The sequence below is a fragment of the Dipodomys merriami genome, unplaced genomic scaffold (assembly GCF_024711535.1).
Source record: "Dipodomys merriami isolate MVZ:Mamm:240054 unplaced genomic scaffold, mDipMer1.0.p SCAF_68, whole genome shotgun sequence".
Classification (NCBI taxonomy): Eukaryota; Metazoa; Chordata; class Mammalia; order Rodentia; family Heteromyidae; genus Dipodomys; species Dipodomys merriami.
The window spans coordinates 5,800,361-5,826,149 of record NW_027206268.1 but is presented as its reverse complement, the minus strand read 5'-3'; the positions used below and the strand labels follow the sequence as shown (position 1 = coordinate 5,826,149).

The 25,789-nt window shown below is 58.9% G+C and overlaps 2 protein-coding genes across 4 annotated transcripts in view; both read right to left on the bottom strand.

Annotated features, from left to right (window-relative positions):
- Positions 1 to 392: 392 nt before the first annotated feature.
- Chst2 (carbohydrate sulfotransferase 2) lies at positions 393 to 2,487 on the bottom strand. The gene has a single exon (XM_070005579.1). The coding sequence runs from the start codon at positions 2,485 to 2,487 to the stop codon at positions 973 to 975; it is 1,515 nt and encodes a 504-aa protein (XP_069861680.1). The 3' UTR covers positions 393 to 972.
- A 13,540-nt stretch (positions 2,488 to 16,027) lies between these two features.
- U2surp (U2 snRNP associated SURP domain containing) overlaps positions 16,028 to 25,789 on the bottom strand; it is a 38,580-nt gene continuing 28,818 nt past the window's right edge. For all 3 annotated transcript variants that reach the window (XM_070005576.1, XM_070005577.1, XM_070005578.1), the window contains 7 exons: positions 25,306 to 25,401; positions 24,580 to 24,646; positions 22,240 to 22,399; positions 20,583 to 20,693; positions 19,391 to 19,509; positions 17,674 to 17,850; positions 16,028 to 16,593 (listed from right to left, as the gene is read on the bottom strand). In XM_070005576.1, the coding sequence (XP_069861677.1) occupies positions 16,455 to 16,593; positions 17,674 to 17,850; positions 19,391 to 19,509; positions 20,583 to 20,693; positions 22,240 to 22,399; positions 24,580 to 24,646; positions 25,306 to 25,401 (869 nt within the window). In that variant the 3' untranslated portion in view covers positions 16,028 to 16,454. The remainder of the gene's footprint in view (positions 16,594 to 17,673; positions 17,851 to 19,390; positions 19,510 to 20,582; positions 20,694 to 22,239; positions 22,400 to 24,579; positions 24,647 to 25,305; positions 25,402 to 25,789) is intronic.

Here is a 25,789-nt window from a genome sequence, read left to right as displayed (position 1 = left end):
GCCCATCTAGGGGGCACGGAGGGGTCACGGGGTCAGGCCCGGCTAGGGGGCACGGAGGGGTCACGGGGTCAGGCCCGGCTAGGGGGCACGGAGGGGGTCACAGGGACGTGCATGCCCATCTAGGGGGTCAGGCCCGTCTAGGGGGCACGGAGGGGTCACGGGGTCAGGCCCGGCTAGGCGCACGGAGGGGTCACGGGGTCAGGCCCGGCTAGGGGGCACGGAGGGGTCACGGGGTCAGGCCCGGCTAGGGGTCACGGAGGGGTCACGGGGTCAGGCCCGGCTAGGGGGCACGGAGGGGTCACGGGGTCAGGCCCGGCTAGGGGTCACGGAGGGGTCACGGGGTCAGGCCCGGCTAGGCGCACGGAGGGGTCACGGCAGGCACAGGACGCAGGTCTCCTTGGGTCGTCTTTATTCACACGCAGCCCGCCGCCCGCCCCGCGCCCCAGGTCAGCGCCGTCCGGCCCGCTCTGTGCGCGTGCGCGCCACGCATGCGCACGTACGTGGGGTGCGCGCGCCGTTCCTCGGCCGTTCCCTCTCCGGCCCTCCGACGGCCGGGCCCGGGGTCCGCGTGACGTGACCGGTCTACGGTAGACTACGTGGATCGGCTCCGCGAGGACGGCGAGGACGCAGCGCCGGCCCCTTCCTTCTGTCCGTCCGTGGGTCCGTCCAGCCCGGACGGCGGTGCCCGGGGGCGGAGCTGGCGGGGCGCCCCGCCCCTGAGGCTGCTCAGAGGCGGAGCTTCTTAGAGCCACGCCCCCGGGCGGGGTCTTCACCCCTGGGAAGGGCAGAGGCGGGGCTTCGAGGACCACGCCCCCGGAGGTGGCTCAGAGGCGGGGCTTGTGATGACCACGCCTCCACAGGGTGTTGGGCGGTCGGGGGCGGGGCTGGCGGGGGCCCACCCCCGGGAGGTTGCTGGGGGCGTGGTTTGTGACGGAGGCGGGGCTGCAGAGGGCCACGCCCCCGGGCGGGCGCTCAGAGGCGGGGCTTGCGCAGCAGCGGCTTGCTGAGGTCGCGCACGTCCTCGGGGCCGCGCGCGCGCTCGTAGCCCAGCACGGCCATGGGCTGCGCGCAGAACTCCTCCACCTGCCGCACCTGCGCGAAGCTGAGCGCCGAGCGCCAGGCGCTGGCGGCCTGCGTGGCGTTGCGCGCCGACACCACGAAGGGCTTGGCGGCGGCGGCGGGCCCGCTGGTCATGTTGAGCGCGAACTGCTCCATGGCGGCGCTGACGGGCAGCCCCACGAAGGCGTAGACGCGGCGCAGCGTGCGCACGGGGTCGCCCACCAGGTCCTCGTAGCGCACGGCCAGGTAGCGGCCGCGCAGCCAGTCGGGCGGGCGCAGCGCCGTCTGCAGCGTGGCGGCCATGCTGTGGCAGATGACCTCCATGGCGCCCAGCGCGTGGTAGTCGGCGGGGCCGCCCGCCGCGCCCTCCTTGCGCGCGCCGCCGCCGCCGCCGCCCAGGCCCGGCCGGTGCCCGTCGGGGGGCGGCGGCGGCGGCGGCGGGGGCGCGCGGTGCGCGCGCGGGTCGCGGCTGCGCACCACCTGCAGGGACTCGCGGATGAGGCCGTGGCGCGAGCGGATGCGCGAGGCGGCCACGGCGCGCGGGTCGCGCACCAGGTGCACCACCTTGAGGTCGAGCGCGGGGTCGCGCAGCAGCGGCGCCAGCACGGCCACGTCGAAGACGCGCACGCCCTTGATGGCCAGCGCGCGGTAGCGCCGGCACTCGGCCTCCAGGCGCGCCAGGCGCTGCGGCGGGCACTTCTTGCACACGCGGTCGTCCACCAGCGCCACCACCTCCTTGCGGTAGGCCGGGCACAGCGGCGCCGAGCACACCACCTTGTTGGTGGCGGCGCCGAAGATGCCGAGCGTGGTGAGGTTGCGGCCGCCGCCGCCCGCCGGGCCGTACAGCTGGAACACGGAGAGGTCGCAGCGGTACAGCGCGCTCAGCATGTCCCGCGCCGCGCCCTGCAGCGACACGGCGTCGCCGGGGTACAGCTTCTGCCACACGTGCCACACCGGCTCGTAGAGGAAGAACACGTCGGGGTGCTGGTTGAAGAGCTCCCCGAAGAAGGACGAGCCCGAGCGCCACGTGGTGAGCACGTACACCAGCTGCCGCGGCCCGGCCCGGCCCGGGGGGCCGCGCGTGGCCGTGCGGTTGTCGGCGGCGATGGCGGGCGGCGGCGGCGCGGGCGGGGACGCGGGGGGCGCGCGCGGCGGGAGGGGCGCGCGGCGGGGCGCGCCGGGGCCGTCGGGGCCGCAGGGCCGCGGCGGGGCCTCGCGGTGCCACCTGTAGTCCAGGAGGTTGAGCGCCGTCAGCCCCAGCAGCAGCGCGTAGCCGGCGCACAGCAGCAGCGCCTTCCTGCGGAACACCTTCATGCCGAGCGGGGACGCGGGCCAGCGGCGGCCGGGGCGCCGGGGCCGGGCCGGGGCCGGGGCGCGGGGCGGCCGGGGGGCGCCCGGGGGCGGCGCGCGCGGCGAGCTGCGGCTCATCACAGGCTGCGCGCGGCGCGGGGGCCCGGCGCGGGCGGCGGCGGCGGCGGCGGCCCCGCGGCCCGGGGCTGGGGCCGGCTGCGGGCTCCGGGGCGGGGGCCGCGGGTCCGGGGCGGGCGCGGCGCTGGCGGCGGCGGCTGCTCCCCGGCGCCCCGCGCGCGCTGGGCCATGGCCGCGGCTCCGCGGAGGACCTGCGCGGGGAAGCGGCGTGAGTCGGTGCCCCGCGCCCCGCCGCCGCCGCCGCCCGGCCCCGGCCCCGCACTCACCGGGCGGCCGATCGCCGGGCTGCCGGCCGTCAGCGCCTCCTCCGCCGGCCTCCCGCGCTGGGCGCCCCGCAGCCGGGAACGGAAACTTTCACCGGAGCCCCGCGCGCCCGGCTCCGCCCCGCGCGCGGCGGACAAAGCGGGCCGCGGGCGGCTCTAGACGGGGCCCGGCCCGGCGGGGCTCCCGGGGTCCGCGGCGGCTGCCATCCGCGCGCGGACGCCCCGCAGGGCAGCGCGGGCGGCGCCGCCGCCCCGGGGGGCCTCGGGCCGGCCCGGCGCGGGGACGCCTCCCGCACACCCGCTCCACCGGGCGGAGGGGCCCGGGGCACCCGCGGCTCGAGACCCACCAGGAATCGGGGCCGGGGACAAGCCGCCGCCGCTGCTGCTCCTGCCGGCGGTGCGCGAACGCCGCGGCGCCCGGGAGGAGGACGCGGCCCCGGCTCCCCGCGCCCGCCGCGCGCCGCCCGCAGCGCTGCGCCCGCCCCCGCGCGCCGCCGGGATTGGCGCGCGCGGCCGCCCGTCCGCGAGGCCCCGCCCCCGCGCGCCGCCCGCCCGTTGCCCGGATTGGCGCGCGCGGCCGCCCGTCCGCGAGGCCCCGCCCCCGCGCGGCCCCGGGTCCTCGCCCTCCTCCCGGCCTCCGCAGCCGCGGCGTCCCCGCCTCCGGCCTGCGCGCGCGGCCGCCCGGGGGGGGGGGAGGACGCGCGGTGCGGGGACCCTGGCGGGGCCGGGGCAGGAGCGGGGACCCCCGGGGAAGTGTGGGGCCGGGAGACCCGGGCCGGCGGCCACGCCGGGGACGCTGAGACGTTTCTGGACGTTTCCAGAGCCGCTGTCCAGCCCGGGCTCTGCGCGCGGGGCGGGGGGGGGGGTGCGGGGCCGGCTCGCCCCCCCCCCGTCCCGCCCCGAGGGCTCCGCGCCGCTCACCCCGGCTTAGTGACCGGAGCCTTCGGGAGCCCCGCGCTCGCGCCGAGCCCGACCCCGTGACCCTGACCTCTGACCCCTGCGTCCTTGACCCTGCGCCCCCGACCCTGCGCCGGCCGCACCCCCGTTGGAAGCTGGGGGCAGGGGGGACGGCGCCGGGCCTGGCCCGCCCGGGCTGCGGCCGGGGTTCGGGTCCCGCCCGGCTCCTCCGAGGAGGGAGCGCGGGAAGGCGGCGCCCTGCGGGTCCCCCCCGCCCCCGGGGCCCCCCGCGGCGGTCCGCACAGCACGCCCCTCCCCCAGCCCAGCACCCACTTTCCTTTTGGGGGTGTCGGTCGTGGGCCTGGCGCTGCCCTCACTCCTCAGCTCCAGGCGGGCGCTCCACCCCGGAGCCGCGGCGCACTGGTTCTGGGTTCTGGGGAGCTCAGAGTCTCGCGGGCCCTCCCGCCCGGGCTGGCTGTGAACCGGGGTCCTCTGACCTCGGCCTCCTGCGCGGCGGGGATGGCCGGCGGGAGCCCCTGCCTTGGCAGCAGGCCCGCGTGGCGAAGGCCTGCCCGGGGTGGCGCTGGCGGCGCCCTCTGCGGGGCGGCCGCGGCCCTTCGCGGGACACGACGCCGCGGACTGCGGGGCACAGCGTCCATCCGGGTCCTCCGTGCCCAAGCCCCTGGCCCGCACCTCCCGCCGGGGCTGCGCCCCAGCCGACAGCAGCCGGGTGAGGAGGGGTCTCCCCCAACCCCCCCCTCCTCTGCCCCCCCTCCCCCCCTCTGCCCCCCCTCCCCCCCTCTGCCCCCCTCCCCGTCCTCTGCCCCCCTCCCCGTCCTCTGCCCCCCTCCCCGTCCTCTGTCCCTCCTCCCCGTCCTCCCCCCCTCTGCCCCCCGTCCTCTGCCCCCCTCCCCGTCCTCTGCCCCTCCTCCCCGTCCTCTGCCCCCCCTCTGCCCCTCTGCCCCTCCTCCCCGTCCTCTGCCCCCCCCTCCCCCCCTCTGCCCCCCTCCCCCTTCTGCCCCCCCCGTCCTCTCCCCCCCTCCCCGTCCTCTCCCTCCCCCCCGTCCTCTCCCCCCCTCCCCGTCCTCTGCCCTCCTCCCCGTCCTCTGCCCTCCTCCCCGTCCTCTGCCCCCCTCCCCGTCCTCTGCCCCCCTCCCCGTCCTCTGCCCCCTCTCCCCGTCCTCTCCCTCCTCCCCGTCCTCTGCCCCCCTCCCCGTCCTCTGCCCCCTCTCCCCGTCCTCTCCCTCCTCCCCGTCCTCTGCCCCCCTCCCCGTCCTCTGCCCCCCTCCCCGTCCTCTGCCCCTCCTCCCCGTCCTCTGCCCTCCTCCCCGTCCTCTGCCCCTCCTCCCCGTCCTCTGCCCCTCCTCCCCGTCCTCTGCCCCTCCTCCCCGTCCTCTGCCCCTCCTCCCCGTCCTCTGCCCTCCTCCCCGTCCTCTGCCCCTCCTCCCCGTCCTCTGCCCTCCTCCCCGTCCTCTGCCCCTCCCCCCCGTCCTCTGCCCCTCCTCCCCGTCCTCTGCCCCTCCTCCGGGTCCTCTCCCCCCCTCCCCGTCCTCTCCCCCCCCCGTCCTCTGCCCTCCTCCCCATCCTCTGCCCCCCCTCCCCGTCCTCTGCCCTCCTCCCCGTCCTCTGCCCTCCTCCCCGTCCTCTCCCCCCCCTCCCCATCCTCTGCCCCTCCTCCCCGTCCTCTGCCCCCCCTCCCCGTCCTCTGCCCCTCACACCCCCGAATCACAGACTGGCACGCGCATCCACTCCAGGTCCCAGCTCGGGCCCAGCGTGCGCACACCTGTAACCCCAGCTGCCCGGGAGACGCAGTCCTGATGGTCACCAGGACCGGACAGACACGAGACCCCCATCCTGACCCGTGGCTGCCGACAACAACGCACACCTGCCGTCCCGGCCACGTGAGGAGCATGGTGGCCACACTGGCCTGGGGAACATACTCGAGACCGGGCGTGAAAACACAACGGCGGTGGGGCATGGCTTACAGGAAGAGTCGGGACCGAGTTCAAACTCCAGAAACCCCTAACGTTAGACAAAGGGGGGGCGAGCTTTAAAGGCTGACGCGTCACAGATTACGGGTGTTTTAAACGCAGGGCGCATCCTGGGGGGGCTCCCCCGGCATGCACCCCTTACCGGCCACACCCGGGCCCTCACACATCCACAGACGCCGACTCAGCCTTTGAAAACACCTGACCCTCCCCTCCGCCCCACCCTGGAGGGTCACGGCTCATCACGTGTGTTTTTGGGGTACACACACGTCAGTCCACAGTGATGAGGGCGCACACGCTCGAGGCCCCTCCTCGCCAGCTGCTCCCTCCCCCAGCAGCCACCATGCCACCATGCCACCGCCTTTTTTTCGACCTGTTTTCCAGAAGCTACGAGAAGCATCTCTGCTCATACGATCACCGCTGTGGTCCAGACACGGTCTTTTTTCTTTTTTCTGCCAGTCCTAGGACTTGAACCCAGGGCCTGGGCGCTGTCCCTCAGCTCTTCAGCTCAAGGCTAGCGCTCTACCACTTGAGCCACAGCGCCACTTCCGGCTTTTTTTTTCCTGCTTATGTGGTGCTGAGGAATCGAACCCAGGGCCTCAGGCATGCAAGGCAAGCGCTCTACCACTGAGCCACCTTCCCAGCCCCACACACACGTGTATACACACACACACACACACACGCTCCTGTCTGTCCTGTCGTCACAAGCGTGCCGACCACCAATTCCACACGGCCGCCGCTATGGCGCTGGAAACCCTCAAACCTGCCAGGCCCTGCGCTTGCACTACCCGCATATCGCTGCTCAGCTTCGCTCACGACTGACGCAGGTGCGCACACAGGACGTGCCCCACGCCGCTCAGACAGGAGAGCGGGCACGGGCACGCGTGAGCCCTCGAGGCCAGCTGCCACGCGGCAGCCCGAATGGGAGCGGAGGGGGGGTGTGGGGTGGGGTCACGGCCTCAGCCGTCCAGGGGAGAAGAGTTGCAGGCCACGCAGTCACCGGTTGCGAAAAACACGCGTGTGTTGGGCGCGTTTCAAACAAGAGCAGTCAACGGGACACAGCCGCACGGACGAGGGCAAGAATCTCACACGCCGCACACAGAGAGGTGTGCAAAACCACGAGCAAAACACGGGAGATTTAAGGGGGCTCTCCAGCCGCCACGGATCCGCCCAACAGCTTGGCCCCCCTCCACCTCCCCGCTGCACCCCTGGCTCAGAAACACCACAGGACCCACAAAAAGCCGTGCACTTACCATCGAGACGCCTGTCACTGCGCCGTCTGTCCGAGAGCACCCCTGGTTGTGACCTCCCTTAGTCCCAGAAAGCGACCTCTACTCAGAGCCAGGCCCTGTTTACCGAAAGGCCGGCCGGGCCTCCCCCCACGCCCTTTCTACCTGAGGGAAGGAGGGAGGGAGGGAGGGAGGGGCTCCACGGGGCCCAGCCTCCTCCGTTCCCAGCTTTTGTCAATTTAGGTGCGCCCTCTGCCTCAATGATTCTGCTTTATACCCAGCGTGAGACGCCCGGACTTGGAAGCCTGTGCGTGTTGCGAGCCGGCCGCACGGGTGGGCTGCTGTGGGGGGCTGTGGATTCGTGCATGGGGGGGGTCAGCAAGTGAAGGAGCTCACAGCAGGTGTAGTTACGCAGGTGTACTGAGCGCAGCCTGCGCGCTGTGATGGCAGGGCGGGCGCACCTGCCGGGCTCTGGTGCTTCCAGACACAGCTCGTGAGACGAGGCGGCGGGAGGGAAGGGAGGAAGAAGGCCAGGTGGTTGGGTGCGGGTCCCTGCAGGCCAAGCCGGGGTGCAGCCCTGGTGATGGGGTTTCCGGGCCGTTCCCCAGCCTGGCCCCTAGGAGGCGTCGGGCACAGTCGGCTGTGTGTGTTCATTAGAAGAAACCAGGGCTGGGAAGGTGGCTCCGGGGCAGAGCGCTCACCTCCCATGCGTGAAGCCCCGGGTTCGATTCCTCAGCACCACACACACAGAAAAAGCTGGAAGTAGCGCTGTGGCTCACGTGGTAGAGTGCCCGCCTCAAGCCAGAGAAGCTCAGGGACAGCGCCCAGGCCCTGAGTTCAAGCCCCAGGACTGGCAAAAAATAATAAAAGAGGAAAGTATAGTCGGGCACTGATGGCTCACACCTGTAATCCTCAGCCACTCACGAGGCTGAGATCTGAGGACAGGGGTTCAAAGCCAGCCAGGGAAGGAAAATCCATGAGACTCTTGATCTCCAGTGAACCACCAAAAAAAAAAAAAAAAAAAAGCCACAAACAAGGGCCGATCCGCCCTTCCTCCTCTTCCCAGGGGCCTGGTCCTGACTGGGAAAGTCCAGCGACGCCTGGGTACGGATGCGACTGACCACCAGGACTCTGAATACACCTGGGCTTCGTAGGGCTCACGGGGTCAGACGGGAGGAGCTTTGCCCTTAGGGGAGGAAGCCAAAGGTGGAACTTGTCTGAACATTTGTTTTATTTTTGTGGGTTGGAGGACTTGAACTCAGGACCTGGGCGCTGTCCCTCAGCTCTTCAGCTCAAGGTTGGCACTCTTCCGCTTGAGCGCCACTTTTGGTTTTCTGAATGGATTATTTGGAGAGTCTCACGGAGTTTCCTGCCCAGGCTGGCTTTGAACCGTGATCCTCAGAGCTCAGCCTCCTGAGTAGCTAGGATGATTCTCTGAACGTTCAGAACACTATTTAGTGACAGAAGTTCCAGGAAATGGAGACGTTGGGGGTTCGCTGGTGCTGGTGGTGGTAAGTTTTTGCTCTGGGTGTTTTCTTTCAAGGGGGCAAAGAGGGGCAGAGAGAGGGAGGGCGGGAGGGAGCACACGTGGTCCTGGTACTCTGCAGAGTGGAAAATGAGCTGTGCGACCTGTGGGCAGGGAGGGGAGGGCGGGAGGGGAAGCAAGCGGGGAGGGGGTGACCTTGTCCCACCCGTGAAACGCACTCCTCACCTGGGGCTGGCAAGGGCGCCCCTCTGTGCGGCGTCTTCATAGCAAAGGACGAGCTTAACAACAGGATGGGGGGCTGGGAAGGTGGCTCCGTGGTAGAGCGCTTGCCTTGCACGCACGAGGCCCTGGGTTCGATTCCTCAGCACCACATAAGAAAAAAGCCGGAAGTGGCGCTGTGGCTCAAGTGGTAGAGCGCTAGCCTTGAGCTGAAGAGCTGAGGGACAGCGCCCAGGCCCAGAGTTCAGGCCCCACGACCAGACCCAAAAAAAAACAAAGGTAGCGGTGGTGACCCCCAGCATCTGCACAGCAGCCGGAAGGAACACGTGTGCGCGTGCAAAGACAGGAACACGGAGAGGGAGGAAGACAGATGTTTGTCTTTGGTCTGTCAGGACAGCCACGGCCATGAGGGCCACACGCGTGTATCGGCACACCTGTCCAGAAGCGCCCTGCCCCCCAAGACAAATGTGGGTGCCAGAGGCCCCAAGCACCCCAGAGCGGGGTGACTCAGTGTCCCCTGCCTGCCCGCCCTCTGCCCACCGCCAAGAGGAAGGCAGGCAGGGGTCCTGGACAGCCTCCCTCCCTCCTCCCTCCCTCCCTCCCTCCTCCCCCAGGCCCCAGCCGCAGCCCCCCTCCACTCCCCATCATTGGTGTGAGTCTTCACTCTGGCCGCTCCGCGAGAGACTGCCCCGCCCCATGCTCACATTCCCGCTCTGCCTCCGCCAGGCCCCTCTCCTGACCCGCACGGAACTTTCCGGAGCCTAAGATGATGAGGCTGGGAGCGAACCGGTGACTTCCGCCTGCTTCCACCAGCTAGAGGCTGGGAGGGCATCCCCCCCCCCCCCCAGCGTGGCCAGGACTCACACGGACTCCAGCCTCCGCCTACCGGGCAGCAAGGCTGCGCGCCATCTTGCCAGCCCGGCAGAGGAGAGACCACCCAGCACCCAGGGGCGCTCGTCACGGCCAGGGCTCTGCTTTGCTCCCCTGAGGGCCCCGGTCTGGGGGAGGGGACGCTTGGCCCCAGGGGTGCCTGTCACCCCAGGGTGGGGTCCGACTTGTGTTTTGAACTCTGGGGGAGAACCCCAGGGATCCCTGCGTTGGGACTCTCGGGGAGACAGGCGTTCCTGGGTGGTGGTCTTGAGATGGGGTCACTATCAACGCACACGCCTTGGCGGTCACACTGGGTGGCCAGCCGTGGGCTGCCTGCCCGCGGGTTCTGAGGACGGTGATTTGGGGGTGTTCCCCGGGCAGGGGCCCCGTCTCACCCGCCTGCCTGGCAGGCTGCCCGCGGCATGGGATTTCAGGAGCCTGGGTGTGGAGGCGTACACCTGTAACCCCGGCTATGCTGGAGGCCCAAGGTAGGCCAGGCAAAAGCGTGAGGCCCGGCCGTACAGACAGACAGGGCTAAGAGCGCGGCTCGCCACGCCACGCCGGGGCTGGTGTGCAGGACGGCCCAGGCCTGCGCTGCCCCGGCTGCTTTTCTGCCCGCCCTCCTCCCTCCTCACGCCCCCCTCCTGCCCTCCCGCCTCCGTGGCCACAGATTCCTGCCCTCACACAAACGGTCAGACCCACCAGAGCTGGCATGGGGGGGGCGGGGGTGGGCAGCGATGGCGAGCCCTTCCCACCACAGCCGCGGCCAGGCCCTGCGCCCCCGGGGGCGACAGGCTCGGCCTGACGCTCGCCCGGCCCGGCCCTGGCTGGAGGCGCTGGCTGTGGCCCCAGCGTCACGCCCGGACCGTGGGGACATGCGACGGCTCCTGAGGCAGCGGCGGGGTCTCGCCTGCCCCTGCACGGCCGTCTCCCCGCGGCCGGCCTCGCTGGTGAGCGGGATTCACAGCGCGGAGGCCTCGGGGGCCGGGCCGCCTTTGGGGCTCTCCTGAGGCCCGCCATGGCTGTCACCCACACGGGTTCGTTTCAAACTTTTTTCCCGCCTCGATTTCCATAGCTCACCGAACACAACGCTGAGACAGCGCAGCGGCCACCGCGGGCGGTCCTCTAACGGCCTGGTGACATTCCTTCCAGCACGTTCTCAGCAGCCCGCCAGGCCGCTCTTCTACCGCGGAGCAGGGGCGGTGCGGGGTTCCGCGCCTCCACCTTCGGCATGAAGCTGGCCCGCACGCACCACTGTTCCCTTAGCCCAGGTCTCCAAAAGGGGGATCCCTCGGTCGAGGCAAACAGAAGAATTCAGAGTGGATCCACTCGCTAAAGCTGCATTTTACAAGGTGAAGCCGCTCACCGCCATGGTGGATCCGGTGGCTGTCTGGCGTTGGTGGATCCGGTGGCTGTCTAGCCATGGTGGATCCGGTGGCTGTCTAGCCATGGTGGATCCGGTGGCTGTCTGGCGTTGGTGGATCCGGTGGCTGTCTGGCGTTGGTGGATCTGGTGGCTGTCTGGCCATGGTGGATCTGGTGGCTGTCTGGCGTTGGTGGATCTGGTGGCTGTCTGGCGTTGGTGGTTCTGCTGTCTGCCTGGCGTTGGTTCCGAGTCCGCCTGTGCAGGCCGCCGGCTCCCCGACCAGCCCCCGTGCCGGGCACCCGCGGAGGCACCTCGGGAGCCGGTGTGTGGAGGGGCTGGCGACGGGCGCTCAGCGGGCCGCTAGCTCGGACAGCGCCGACTGGAAGGTTCCCGCGGACAGGAAGAGCGCGAGGCGCGGGGAGGAGGGAGCTCGCCAACCACGTGAGACCGAGAGGTGCACGGATGCCAAAAGCACGCAGGAACCCCGGCGGCGGCGGCTCGGAGCGCGGGAAGGGAAAGACAGCGAGAAGCCCGGGGCGCCCGGCCGCAGGAGCTGCCGCTGGGTCTGTGGGAAGTGATGACACCGGCACGCTCGCCACGCCACGCCACGCCACCCAGCCCTGCCCACGCGCTCGGCACACCTCCCCACACCGCTCCCCCGCATCACCTGTTTCGGAACCGCGCATGCCACCGGCCAGGTCACAGACCGTGGGGAGGCGTTCAAGACAGCAAGATCAACGGTGTGACACCAGTGCGTGCAAACGCGCTGAGGAGACGCGCGCCAGTGGCAGTACAGTGCTCGCTTGGCATCGCAGGAGCCTAGAGCTGGCGACGTGGGAAAAGGTTGCTCTAGAAGACATGGTAAAACTGGGCGTGGCCAAGAACCGAGGGTATGCCTGTAATCCCACCTACCCCAGAAGCAAAGGCAGGACTGCGGTCCAGGCCTGAGCCAGCAAAAAGCACGAGACCCTGCCCGAGAGCCAAGCGGAAACCGCAGCACAGGGGGTGTGCTGGAAGCAGGGCAGGGGGAGAAAAGGGAAGCGATCGTCTGGACTTGGCAGACCAAGCTGGCTGCACGGATCCTTGGTACTCTCTTTCCTAGCAACGTTGGCACATCTCAGCGTCTCCATAATTACCAGCAAATAAAAGAGGATCACAGGCCAGGCCCGGCTGGCTGAAGTGACTTCCACAGGGAGTGTAGAGTTGAGTCACCTGCTGGGGACTGAGTCTGGCACAAAACGGTCATGTGACCCTGAGAAACTTGCAGCCCAAGGACAGCAAATCTGCTTCCGAGGTCGAGGCGGGGACCGGTGCTCCGCAGGGGCTCCTGTCCCTCCCTTCTTAGGTGACAGTTTCCCAGCAGGCAGGCATCCACAGGTGCCCTGGGCCCGGCCCAAGGCCGCCCCCGGCCCTGGGGCACATGCTGGCAAGCAGGGCTGGTCTGCAGGGGGCAGAGGCCACAGGCCCACGGGCCGTCCCCTCCATCCCCAGCCCAACAGTCTCAGTCTTGAGAAGTCATCCTTGGATGACCCACGGCACAGCCTGGGGGGGGGGTGAGTTGAGGTCACAGAAAGAGGGTGGGGGAGAGCACAGAGCACAGAGGGGTCCTTTAAGGAGTGTAGCAGTTCAGTTTTGCACCACGGAAAAGTGACGCATTCAGCCGCCCCCAGCGAACCATGCTTTACGAAAAGCAAGTACAGAAGCTCAGGAGAGAACCAGCGGGTTATTTTTTAACGTGTCAACAATACCGAGGTCATGTTAAGGTAGCTCAGTGGTAGAGTGCTTGCCTTGCATGCATGAGGCCCTGGGTTCAATTCCTCAGCACCACAGAAGCAGAAAAAGCCAGAAGTGGTGCTGTGGCTCATGTGGTAGAGCGCTCACCTTGAGCGGAAGAGCTGAGGGACAGCGCCCAGGCCCAGAGTTCAGGCCCCACGACTGGCAAAAAATAAAAATAAAAAAGGCAAAGGGACACACAGCGTCAGGCTGGAGGGTAGAGGGTGGATGGCGTTCTACCACTTTCTTTTTAGGTTTAAATGAGGACTCACCCGTCGGGAACATGGCTGAAGGCACCGGTACAGGAACAGTTAGCTTCTGCGATGAACACAGCCAACTGGGCCAACAGCAGACACGGTCGCAGGCCCGCAATAGAAATCCCTGCAGGCCCGCGAGCACCACCTAGGTGATGACGGCAGTTCAAAGCCAGCGACCACAAAGGGCAGTGTCGCAGCCTCGTCGGCGACGCAGCGGAAGATCTTCCGGGAGAAAACCTCCGCGGTGAGTCCGCTCTCCGTCCCCGCCACGGGGTCCTGGAATCGGTTCACCTGAGAAACGCTGTCCTGCCGTTTCGGCTGAGCCGATTCCAACTCTAGTTGGCCTCCTTTCCAGAGGACAAAAACATGTCTCTCTCTGGCACTCTGAATCATGAGGCCTGTGGAAAAGGCACGACCCAAACACACAGCACAGGGCGGCGGGAGCGAGCTGGCAGCATTTATCCTGAGCTGCGCAACGCTACAGGTGACTAAGTACAGGCGGCGTCTGTCACCGCTAGTCACCCGCAGCCCGTGGCACCTCCCATCGTGACACTTCCCCCAGGGAATATCCGGGTATGCAGGTGACAACAGAAATAAGCCGCCGCCCAGGGATAATAAAGAACCGATCCCAAGACGCGCACGTGAAAGACGGATGGACTTGCTGGCTACGCGTCCCTTTTCTGCACTCAGCCTTTCCCAAAATGTAACCGAAGAACCAGCAACAGAGCAGCATATTCATTTGTAAAAGCAACTGTTAGTTTCACGTCGCTTTTGCGTATTTTTAATAACGTGTCATCTCTCAGAACTTAAGCCAGCAGCAAGGCAGGCGTGTGCAGAGTATTTCTAACAAACTCACACTTAACCAGGAACAAAATTTCTCTGCCATACGTCCAAGTGCCCAAGAATATTCAAGTTTGGAAGGAGAAAAAAAAAAATACCCAAGTCAACACCGGAATGTTGTAACACCGGGGTGAGTGTCGGGTGAGCCCGCAGGAGCCGTTTCCGCAAACTTCTGCAGAAACGGCCAAAGACGCGGACAAATCAAAGCCTTCTTCTGGATGGGGCTGTTACGTGAGCTCGTTCATCTCCAACTTCTGAGATCTTTTCCTTGTTGCAGTTCGGGAAATACAAGGGCGAAGAAAAGACACACTGACACCTTTTTCCCAATAGAGGGACATTTATTTCCTTGTCTCTCTCTCGCCTGGGGAAGTCCAGCACATTTGTGGGGTGAGGGCCGTGGGGGGGGGGCATTCACCCACACCCTTTGTGAGGGCAGCCCGCACTGCGCAGGGCCGTGGCGTCCATTCCCAGGCAGCACCGGTCTTCCCTGTAACTAGAAGATTTTAGTCAACCTATAGGAATCTATGTAGGTGTAAGTGTTCTTTAGGTGAGATATAAAAACACCATAAAATGTCTGCCTCCTTACAAGTCACTGATTTCTCATCCAATTCAACTTTCATACAACAGCAACAAAATATGATTTTTTTTTTTTTGAAATGCTGTCCACCCTGGTCTCGAACTCCTGAGCTCAAGAGATCCTGCCCACCGCAGCCTCAGGTGCGGGAACTGCCCCGCATGCCTGGCTGAAATCTACGGGGAAAGCAGCAAACCAGCTTCCTCTAGCTGCTGTTCCTCATAAAGTAAAACGGAAAAACCACCGACCTGATGAATGCCTTTGCAGTTCAAGAAAACCAAGTGCAGTATCCTCTTATGCAGGTATTAATAAACTCCACAAAGCAAGTCCAACCCAAGGAAGCCAGTGAACTCCACCGCAAGACCAACACACAGCTCTACCTGGATCCAGAGAGAGGAAGCTACTAGATTGCACTAGGGTAGAAAAACACATTACACATGAAGCACCCTAAAACCAGCCCGACATTGTCTACTCACTTCTGCGTCCCCAGGGATTGTTTTACAGAATTGTCTTAAGGAAGGGGCGGGCAGCAACTTGACTGACCAAACTATTTCCAAGCCTGTACGAGTGACCAAAGCACCAGCCATTCAGCATGGCAATTCGTTCTGCGAAGAATACAGGTAGATTTTTATAAAAGGACAGTGGTTATTGTGTTTTAAGTATCAGCATCAAACGGTCACACTCACTATTCTGAGCAACGTGTAGAAAGGAACAATCCCAAAGGAAATGGATGAAGAATGGCCAAGGATGGAGCCTGTACAACGACCCACACGTGTAAGAACGGGGTGAGCTCTTCCCGAGGTTACTGTAAGCGTCTGCCCCGTTCTGCTTGGCTGGTCCACACCCCCAAACCGCAGGCACAGACTCTTGATGCTGGGGTCAGGAGACGGGAACAAATGGAAGATAAAAAAGAGCTCTGAGAGGAGAGGAGCCAAAGCCGCCCGTTCTGAGGATCGTTCTCTGCCTCCTCTGACGGGGGCACTGTGTTCAGTGAGTGAAATCACTGGAAGCGAGACTGACAAGCGGTGCCAGTGCGGGTCCAGGCAACCCTTTCTTACGTCACAGGTACACAGGGTCCAGGCAACCCTTTATTACGTCACAGGTACACAGGGTCCAGGCAACCCTTTATTACGTCACAGGTACACAGGGTCCATCAACATTCCGCAGCCTTCCGCGCTCCACCTCACCCCCTTTCACCACGGACCTCAGGAATTTACAAACCACTGGGTGTTGAAACGCTGGAAGACCACTTGATGTTAAAAACATTTCCTCACAGCTACACCTACACCCAAATCCTTCCAGAAGATAACGGTGTTTTAAACACAAATGTGTACAAACACTTAAGATACCAGGATTTGAAAACCAAGACTACAGATTATAAAAAGGCAACTCTTATACAAAAGAATTCTATGGCCAGATCTAGTTACAAAATTTCTCTTATAAATAAAACTTCCTTCATGATAAGCACATACAAAAATCAACGAAGGTCTCCTTTTCCCCTAACAGCACAGGGCCGCGCAGAGCCCGGGCTCCGGGAACCAACGGCCGGCGACAGCCCTCAGTCTTCTGGTCTCGGGTCGAGGCCCCTCCAGGGCACCGTACTAAAACGTGCAGCGAGCCAGCGAGCGAGCGAGCCCGCTCAGCAAGCAGGCTTCTACAGTCATCAGTCAATACCACACTCGAGCCACTCCGCAACGGAGCCCGCAAAGTGCATGCGTGATGTGTCAGAAGCGACAGCAGGGCCAGATTCACTCGGGAGGACTGGGCAAGAAAACAACGTTATGCTTTTCTGTTCAGATTTTATTTGAAATCTAATTCAAATTGTCAAAGCTACAAAAGGGGGCGACATCTGTATTATTTTTGCTAAGTCACATCCTAAAACAGAATACTACTACCGCCAGCAGATCCGTTATACACACTTCTGATGAAATTCATGGGCACAGTAAAAATTTCATCTGGAGAAACAGCCACAACGAAAGTAGTTTGTACAATATAAAACAACGACAAATCTACAGATGCAGTTACTCGTGAGTTTACACATGCATTCACAAACAAACAAATAAACAAAAAAACCCAGGAATGCTTTCATTTGATTTTTTTGTTTTTTGTTTTTTTTTTTTCTTAAAAAAAAAAAAAAAACCCAGACCATTCAGGCACAAAACAAAATTGCATTTCCAAGAAGTGGCAGCATCTTAAAAACGTTATGTCAGTGTTTGTTTTTCTTTGACTTTTTATGAGACCTGTGTGGAGAGCGGGACTGAGATCTGGACTTCTTCCCTGATTTTTTAGGGGATCTAGACCGTGACCGCCTAGACCTTTTGGGTGTCCTTGAGCCAGACGGTGATCTGAGGAAACAAACAGACAAGAAACCAATCCATCAAGGCACCAAGCACCACAACGGCTTACCGTTACATTGTCTACAATGTCTGTAAGTGGGCACAATAAAAGTGACTGAAATCAACACGACTCAACCTGTCAAATTTATACTCTGCTCACAAAGAGCACACGGGCGGGCGCACTTGCACGGACCCCCATCGGCAGAGCACCTGCGCACCTGCGGAGACAGACTCCACGGCTGCGCCCTGCAATCCTAGAGCCTGCCTGGGAAAAAGCCCCAAAGCTGAACCTCTAGTCTAGAAGATGGAGTTCAAGATGGCACCTAGGATCATCCACAAAATTCTTTAAAAATACACACTACATAGTTCTCTTTGAAGAAAAGATAATTTGCAGATAAAATTATCTTGAAAAAAGCATTCGCTACAGTAGCATCCAACCAAAGGCATCGCTGCAATGGTTTTCCTGAAGATTTCCAAACAAAGAAATATACATGAACGTACACATACACACGTATGCAGTGCCATTTATAAAAGGAGGAAGTTGTCACTCAAAGGTCTTAGCACAGAAAGCAGTTGTAGCTCTCAGGAAAACTCTTCTCTTTAATAAGTAAAGCATTTCTGAGCCACTTTCCTGGAACCAAGAGGTTTAAATAAAATGTATGAAACACTAAATTACTGAAGAAATGGTGTAAATAGTATTTCTGGTATTTATTTCCACAAATCTCTACTTACAAACATGCTAACAATATTCCTTTGGGGAAAATAGCTTTTCCTTCATATTCTACAGAAACAAACAGTGAGGTGAAAGCAGAGCAGGCGTTTCCCCCCGCCCGCCACCCCCTGCCCCCAGACACAGTGCGTTATGTGTAAAATTCTTGGCTGGTCTTGAACTTGTGAGAAGTCTTCTTTTACTTTAGTCATGAGACTGGGATAGGGGTGGAGAGAAATAACCTAAAATAAAAGTACATCTCCCTGGTTTTCTGAGATTCTTTAAAAGGCGGTTTGATAACCAGATTATTTTCACGCTCTGGTGGAATGGCAAGGAAGCTAGTATCTGAAGTACGGTTTGTGAAAAGGACTTGCATTTACCTTTTGGCTTTTTTGCTAACATCTCGGGGAGAGTCTTTGTGAGATGTCCTGGACCGAGAGCTTTCTTTGTGAGATCTCTCGGACCGCTCCGACCGCTCCGACTTGGGGGACGGGGACTTCACCCGCCGGCTGCTGCTGCTGCGCGAAGGGCTGGGGGAGTTGCTGTGCCGCCTTTTCCTGCCGAACAAAGTCCCCAAACACGTCACGAGTGAGCGCGCTCCTGCGCCTTTTCCGGCCTTAGCTAGCGACTCCCACCACCTGCCCTGACCGCACCCCACTAACCACATCCAAAGCCTGTCCAGCAAGATAGGGCCTTCAGACAGGCCTTCAGCTGAACTCAGATAACCTGGATTTTTATTTGCTAGAAGACAGACTGCCGGGATGTTCAATGAGATGGAAAGTTTCTGGACTAACAACTGAGGTGTTTTGTTTCCAGTGCTTTGTTGTAAGGCTTAAACTCGGGGCTGGGCGCTGTCCCTGAGCTCTTCAGCTCCAGGCCGGCGCTCTACCACTTGAGCCACAGCGCCACTTCCGGTTTTCGGATGGTTCCCTGGGGATAACCGCGATGCTCAGAGGTCAGCCTCCTGAGTAGCTAGGATGACAGGCGTGAGCCGGCTCTGATGTGCTACTTTTATTAAGATCAAGTGAGCATGGTTAAGAGAATTTCATTGACCAAATATTCTTTTTTCTTTTTTTTGTCGGTCATGGGCCTTGAACTCTGGGCCTGGGCGCTGTCCCTCAGCTCTTCAGCTCAAGGCGAGCGCTCTACCACTTGAGCCACAGCGCCCCTTCTGGTTTTCTGGTGGTTTTTTCTGTTGGAGATAAGAGTTTCATGGACTTTCCTCCCTGGGCTGGCTTTGAACCTCGATCGTCAGATCTCAGCCTCCTGAGTAGCTAGGATGACAGGCGTGAGCCACCGGCGCCAGGCCTTAACCAAATATTCTTAAATGGTTGGCGGCAGAGTTGGGAAAGGAAGAACCGAGACCTAATGTGGAGAAGACCTAATGTGCACGAAGGGTGTCCAGGAGCCGTTTATACTAGACTTTTCCAGGAGTTTGAAATTATGCCAAAGTAAGGGTGACGGGCCTTTGCACGGAACCAACTGGTGCACTGTACTGGCTGTTCGTAAGCGTCTGCAGAGGACTGGGCAGAGCTTTTTATCAGCAGACGCTTTTTTGCTTTTGATGTGGAAAACTTCAACCCTGTTCAAGCACTTCCCTGACTCCATGGGAGACACAGAAAGGGCGACAGGGCGCACGGGCGCAGCGCGGTGGGGACGCAGCCCTGGGGCGCTCACCACCTCTGCTCCGGGGCAGGCAGAGGCCTCCAACAGCGGAGTGTGGGGTGTGCGGGCTCTCTGGCGGAGTGTGGGGTGTGCGGGCTCTCTGGCGGAGTGTGGGGTGTGCGGGCTCTCTGGCGGAGTGTGGGCTCTCTGGCGGTGTGTGTGTGGGGGTGTGCGGGCTCTTTGCGGACACCAGGCGCTGTGAGCAAGCTCCCGAATGCATGGAGCTGAGCCACCACACAGGTCGCGCGCGGGAGGCGGGGCAGCCAAGCCCCCCCCCCCCCCCCCGTTTCCTCAGCCCCGCGTATTTAGCGTGGAACGCCCGCCATGAAACCGCGTTGGCGCTGCTGGCACGGACGGCGTGTGACACGGTGCGTGGCACCGAAGCCCACCCCCACCGCCCGAGCCCCGCGGGAGCCCCCAAACGCCACGTGCCTCTCCTTCCGCGTGGGGGTGCACTCATCCTTCTCCTTCTTGTCTTTGGTTCGAGAGTCTGACTTCTCCTTATCTTTCTTGTCTCTCTCCCGTTCTCTTTCTAATTCTTTCTCTTTCTCCTGGTTTTGGAAGAAGAAAATACTTGAAGTTAGTTTTAAAGTGCCAACCTAGACTTATCCCATTTACGTAACCACACGTTCTGTTCTAGGTTGTCTTTTTATTTTTGTCAGTGGTGGGGCCTGAACTCTGGGCCTGGGCGCTGTCCCTCGGCTCTTCAGCTCAAGGCTAGCGCTCTACCACTTGAGCCACAGCGCCACTTCCGGTTTTTTCTGCTTATGTGGTGCTGAGGAATCAAACCCAGGGCCTCATGCATGCGAGGCAAGCGCTCTACCACTGAGCCACCTTCCCAGCCCAGACACATTTTTTCGTGAGCCACTCATCAAGCTGGAGCTCCATTTTCAGAAAGGCATCTACCATTCCAGGGAACTGACCCCTAACGCTCACAGTCGCTGCGGATGTGCCCGTGTCAGCTCGCGGTGCCCGAAGGCCTGCCATCTCCCCAGAGCTCTGCCCGAACTCCCTCCTGGTGACGGGGCCCCGTGCCCCTCTCGGAGCTGCCTGCTTACATAAGTGCGCCCTTCCCGCTGTGAGGGCAAGCCCTTACCGGAACTCAGCTAGCCCTCAGACATTACCCAACACCTAGCCAGCTGCTTTGATCATGCCAAAATGTTTGAAAAATATCAAAACACCCATGGTAATGAGACTACACTTGGCCTCCAACCAGCTCTCAGTGGGAACTGGCTGGCAGCTGTCAGGTGGACCTTTCTGAAGAGTAGGCCTAAGAGTGGGCTCTCCAGGGAACACACACTCTAGCTGGTTGCACCAAGCATCTGCAGGCGCCCCCTGGCGGGAAAAGAAGGTATGAAGTCCATACAGGACCGCGGGCTAGGGGGGTAGGGAGCGTAGTATGTTATCTTGGGAACTCTCCTGTAACTTTGCAGCTGTCAATGAAACTGAAAGTCTGTGTAAAAAACAAACAAAAACCCACCCATTTCAAATGTGGGTCTGCTACAATACTCAGTGTGTACAAATCACAGGACCCGATTCCCAATGCATTTTCCTCAAGTATATATCATCAGCCACGCTGGAAAGCCTTTGGAGATCATTATTATTAAATGTATTTATTCCTTACTCGTTGAAGAAGTTTATCTCTGTAGTGCTCTACTTGCTCTTGGAAACTTTGGCCTGGCTTTTTAGGTCTTTTTCCCGATTCCAATTCATCCTGAAACTTCATAACTTTGAGCTGTGAAATAAGACACGTTTAAAGTAAGTATTTCCCACCAAATAGAGTAGTACCCAGTTCCACATGCTAATATCTGAAAGCATGCACAAAAACTGCTGAAATCAGTTACAGGAAGACAAAGGAAGACTGGAACAGGCAAAATGAATATTCACTCCTGAGATTAAAATACGTTCAAACCTTTCATTACTAAGTAAAAAAATCAAATACTAAGCTGGGAACCAGCGGCTTACAACTATAATCCGAACTGCTCAGGAGGCTGAGAGATGACAGGTCCAGGTCAAAGCCAGCCTGGGCAGGAAAGTCAGTTGGACTCATCTCCAAATAACTTACCAGAAAACTGGTCGTGAGCTGTGAGTGGTTGAGCACTAGCCTTGAGCAAAAAGAGGTCAAGGACAGCACCCAGGCCCTGAGTTCAAGTCCCATGACCAAACCAAAAAAAAAAAAAAGCCGTCCACCTGTGGTGGCTTTAGCCGCTTGCACGCCCCTTGCCTTGGAACAATGGTCAGGGGCCACATTTCCACACCCGTGGACGTCAGGGACACACCAATGCCCAAAGGGCTGCTTTCCCCTCCTGGCACCCACCCACCGTTCTGGAAATGGGGCTGGATCACATGAAAAGAGAGCGCCACGCAGCCTAGGACCGTGCTCAGTGGTACCCTGGTCAGCACTGCACTGTCACCGAACCGAATGGGAACACCGCACAGTAGTGTCTAGTGTCGCTAAAGCACTTCGTTTTTGTGCAGGGTGTCAGTATTTTGCAACACGAATCCTTGGCATGTTACTACTCCTAGCATTAAAAAAATGTTTAGCCACAGGTACTTCACAGGACAGACTTGGAAGGACAGAATAGATTTTAAAAAGAAAAGCTATAGCATATAATAAAACTAACTGGCCAGAGAAAAACTCACAAGACCCTCTATCTCAGACACAAAAGCAACTAGGGCTACAGGACCTGGCTCAAGTCCTAGAGCCCTTGCCTGGTGTGGTCAAAGCTCAGGATTCAATCCCTAAATTACCCAAAGCTAAAATACAGAAAAGCCCGCTCTGGCGTATCTGAACAAACAAGATAGAAGGGATAAGAAAGAAGAGATGGAGAGAGAGAGAGAGAGAGAGAGAGAGCAAAGCCCGGAGTTAGGACTGGTCCATACACTGCCCCTCTCCACTTCATGATTCAAAGTGCGGACCAGAATAAAATGTAAACATCACTCTGACCTACCCGAAAACATTTTATGCCTTCCTAGTGACATGCCGTATTATAGGCATCCTAATGCGAACTCTAAGTCTATCATTAGGATGCGTTTCTTCAGCACATCTCCTACTGTATGCCCCATGCCAGAGGATAGATGCACTGACAGACACTAAATAAGGACGGACAGACACAAGCCAGAAAACAAAATGCATGACACACAACACAAAATGCATGACACACAACGTGGGAATCACACTGGGGAAGCAGCAGCCTGCGGCAGGAGCCTGAGGCTGGCCCGGAAGGCTCCGGGGCCGCAGGAGCCGAGGCCGAGGCCGAGGCCGAGGTGACGCCTCCTACCTCGATCTCTCGAAGCTTGGCTCGCTTCTCCTCACTCATCTCCGAGTACTTAGAGAACTTGGACTCAGCCATCTCTTCCTTGATGGGGTTGGAGTACAAATGATGCTCTTCAGACTTGGAACTCTGGGTGTCTTCTTCATCTTCACTTTCTTCTTCTTGACTTTGGAAGTAAGAGTACATTATATGTAAAGACAGAAACAGACAGAAAGCCTTCTTCTACAGTCCCAATTGTCCCTGTCGAGTATAAGGAACACAAGGCCAACTCAGCAGAGAAACTCTTTTTTTTTTTTTTTTTTTTTTGCAAAATATTTAATGAAATGCTATTTTATAGACAGGTCTGTGAAAGGTTTTCTCCTCCAGAAAAGGCTGAGTTGCAATGTAACTAATAAAGCTCGGTACTCAGGTTACAGGTGATTCTGACAGTTGTAATGGTTCTAAGTCAGCTGTGAAGGAAACAAAACCCTGAGTCACAGCCCTGGACCAGTCCCTCAGGAATGCAAAGTGTCACATGCAAAGCCACAGCCTGGCGGGAGCAGCGGCAGCCCTGCAACAAGACTAGCTCTACTCCGCGCACAGAGAGATTTTGAAAATGAGCTACATGACTTTGGCCATGTTTTGCTATGCACATGTTTTAAGTTTCTCCTGTAATATCTCAAGGCCTGAGCAGTTTGTTCTCATTAGTTTTGGCCTTGGTTCCTGGTTACCAATTCTAGGTTCCGACTTTATTTAACACAGCTTCCTACTACACTTCTTTTTTTTTTTTTTTTTTTTTTTGGGGGGGGGGGGTGGTCATGGGCCTGAACTCTGGGCCTGGGCGCTGTCCCTCAGCTCTTCAGCTCAAGGCTAGCACTCTACCACTTGAGCCACAGCGCCACTTCCAGCTTTTTTCTTTTTGCTTATGTGGTGCTGAGGAACTGAACAGGGTGGGCCTCAGGCATGCAAGGCAAGCGCTCTACCACTGAGCCACATCTACCTTCCCAACCCCCTGCACTTTAAAACAACAACAACAACAAAAAAGCACCTAAATCCAGACAGAATTTATTACAAATGAGGCTTCTTTGGAAGATTTGTCTTCAAAAGTATTACAAGTGCTATACTTGAAAAAAAATTTAAAAAGTCACAAAAATGTGCAATACCGTGACATAAAGCAGCCTACACAGAAAGGCAGTGCTTGATTCAGGCACTAGAGAGCAGCAGTGAGGCCTGAGAAAAGTCCTAATACTGCAGTTTTTCCTGCTTTGTGGCTCCGTCATGTTTATTTAAACATGTTCATGACTGATCTGAAGTTCCTAAGAAAACTCACATATCTTAATCACATTTCTATTGATCCATGCTTCTCTGAGTGATTAATGCAACAACAACACTAAAACTGCGTTCATATTCTAAACATTAATGGAAGTATCAGTGTGATGGCAAAAAACCTAACAGCTTTAGAAATAAAACCAACTAAAAACTATTTGTTGGTTCTTTGATGGCTTTCCCGACTTCCCTCTTTCTTTACAAATTAAGTAATTCTTTTATGAATTCAATATACAGCTTAAAGCAATGATCCCAAAATCCTGAAATATTATTAATGTAACGAAAGGATCTTGGACATAGAAAGTTTTAAGTTTCAATAAGCAAACTCACTACATTTTCCCCCAACTCCTGTCCTCAACAATCTCAACTATTTCTAAGAGAAAGCCACATCTCTATTTTGTAAGTATTTTCCGTAACAAGCACCAACCTCTCTACCTCAAACCGCTCCTACCAACCGCTGACCGATCACGTTTCTAACTTCACAATCCAGAGGCCCGTTCCTGAAGCCACACAAATGCACATTTTGTGCTAGAACACAAAGGGGCTTTCTCTCTGCTCCTCCTTCTACTTGAGAACACTGAAATATACTTTAAAGACCAAGCACTAGGCTTTATGTGCTTGGTGCAGTTTCTTCCTATTTGGAAACTCAGTTTCCACTATAATGACTGCCTGAGAAGTGTCCAGCACTTCCTCAAAATTATCGCTACAAATGTACTGACCACCGCCTGTTAGTAACAACTTGATTGCCAGAGCAAAAGTAAAACTTTCTATTTCCAAGAAAATGGGTTTTTCTCCTTTATTCTTAGTTCTTCTGAAATGTTTACATTTAAACACATAAAGTTAGGGGCAAAGAGAAATAAGATGAAGGCCAGAAACCAAACTCTTACTTATTCACTGGAAAAACAATGGAAGAGTCAAAGCAATCCTCCTCCCAAATTTCTAAAAGGAAGTTTCCCTCCTCACGGGACTTTCACCAGACCACTAATGAAAAGGAAAGTATGTACACGAGAAATCGAGTATGTTCGAAACTTAGATTCTTACTTTTGATTTTCTTCTTCTTCTGATTCTTCGTGCTGGTCAAATAACTCCCACTTAGAAGTTGTTACAGCTGAATAGAGGGAAAAGGATGAAATTCCATAAGGGAAATTAGCTTTTTACAGCAGCACACAAGCCCAGCTTTAGCAGTGAAGCTTTTAATTACACAAGTTTTTATTTTTGTTTATTCTCTGAATAGCAAATTCTATGTGCTGAATAAATCTCTCTTTACTCACACCTCTACTACAATGAAGTAACAAAAAATATTTGTCATTTCTGTGTCAGATGGTAAGATCTGATAGAACCTACAACTATGAACAATGAAGCCCAAGTATACGGGTCCAAAACTCGTCTGCAACTACTAAGCATTATGGGAGCGTCCATGTGGCTTCTCTGAAACTGACCTCTAAGTACATCTGCACATTTCCTATCACAGTGCGTTCACCTGAAAGGTCTGGGTGATTCTCCACCACTCTCAAAAAGCCTCCACTACTGCAACACCAGTCACAGTGCAAGCTCAGCCTGGACATAAAATACAGTAACGTCGAGTTTGAAGACCAACCCACACTGCAAATACAGAAGGAAAATCCACGCCCAGAAACAGCAGGGATCCGTGTGCAAACACGCCCTCTGTCACAAGGAATAGGGCTGGGGCCCAGGTCCTTGCACGTGCCGGGCTAGCACTAGTCACGGATGGCGTCTCGGGCCTGAGCTCTAGAAAGGCCCACTCACCCTGGGCCTCCAGTTCAGATTCGTCTACCGCTTCCCACTTCGAGGGGGCGACCTTAAATATGGGCTCGCTCTTCTTCGAGTCTTCAGCAGCATCCACTGTTGGAGAGAAAAGAACCGTTACCTCCAACTACAGCGGGTGAGCTCAACAGCACGCGTCCAGGTGCTGCCTCGCAGGCACGGAGCCCTGGGCTCCATTCCTCAGCACCGCAGACACAGAAAAGGCTGGAATTGGCACTGCAGCTCAAGGGGTAGAGCGCTAGTCTTGAGCAAAAGAAGCTCACGGACAGCGTCCAGGCCCTGAGTTCAAGCCCCAGGACTCACACCAAAAAAAGAAAAGACAAACTCCTAATGCAATTACTTAAAAGCTAAGCAAAGGAAGTGGCGCTTGGAGAGCTGAGGCGGCAAACGTGCGGCCGGCGTCGGGGTCAGGAGCGTACGGGCGGCACAGGGAGGCGCGGCAGGCCTGTGCCCACGCGTGAACTTA

Coding starts and splice junctions, on each gene's coding strand:
- Chst2 (XM_070005579.1), bottom strand. CDS start 2,487: ATGAGCCGCAGCTCGCCGCGCGCGCCGCCCCCGGGCGCCCCCCGGCCG.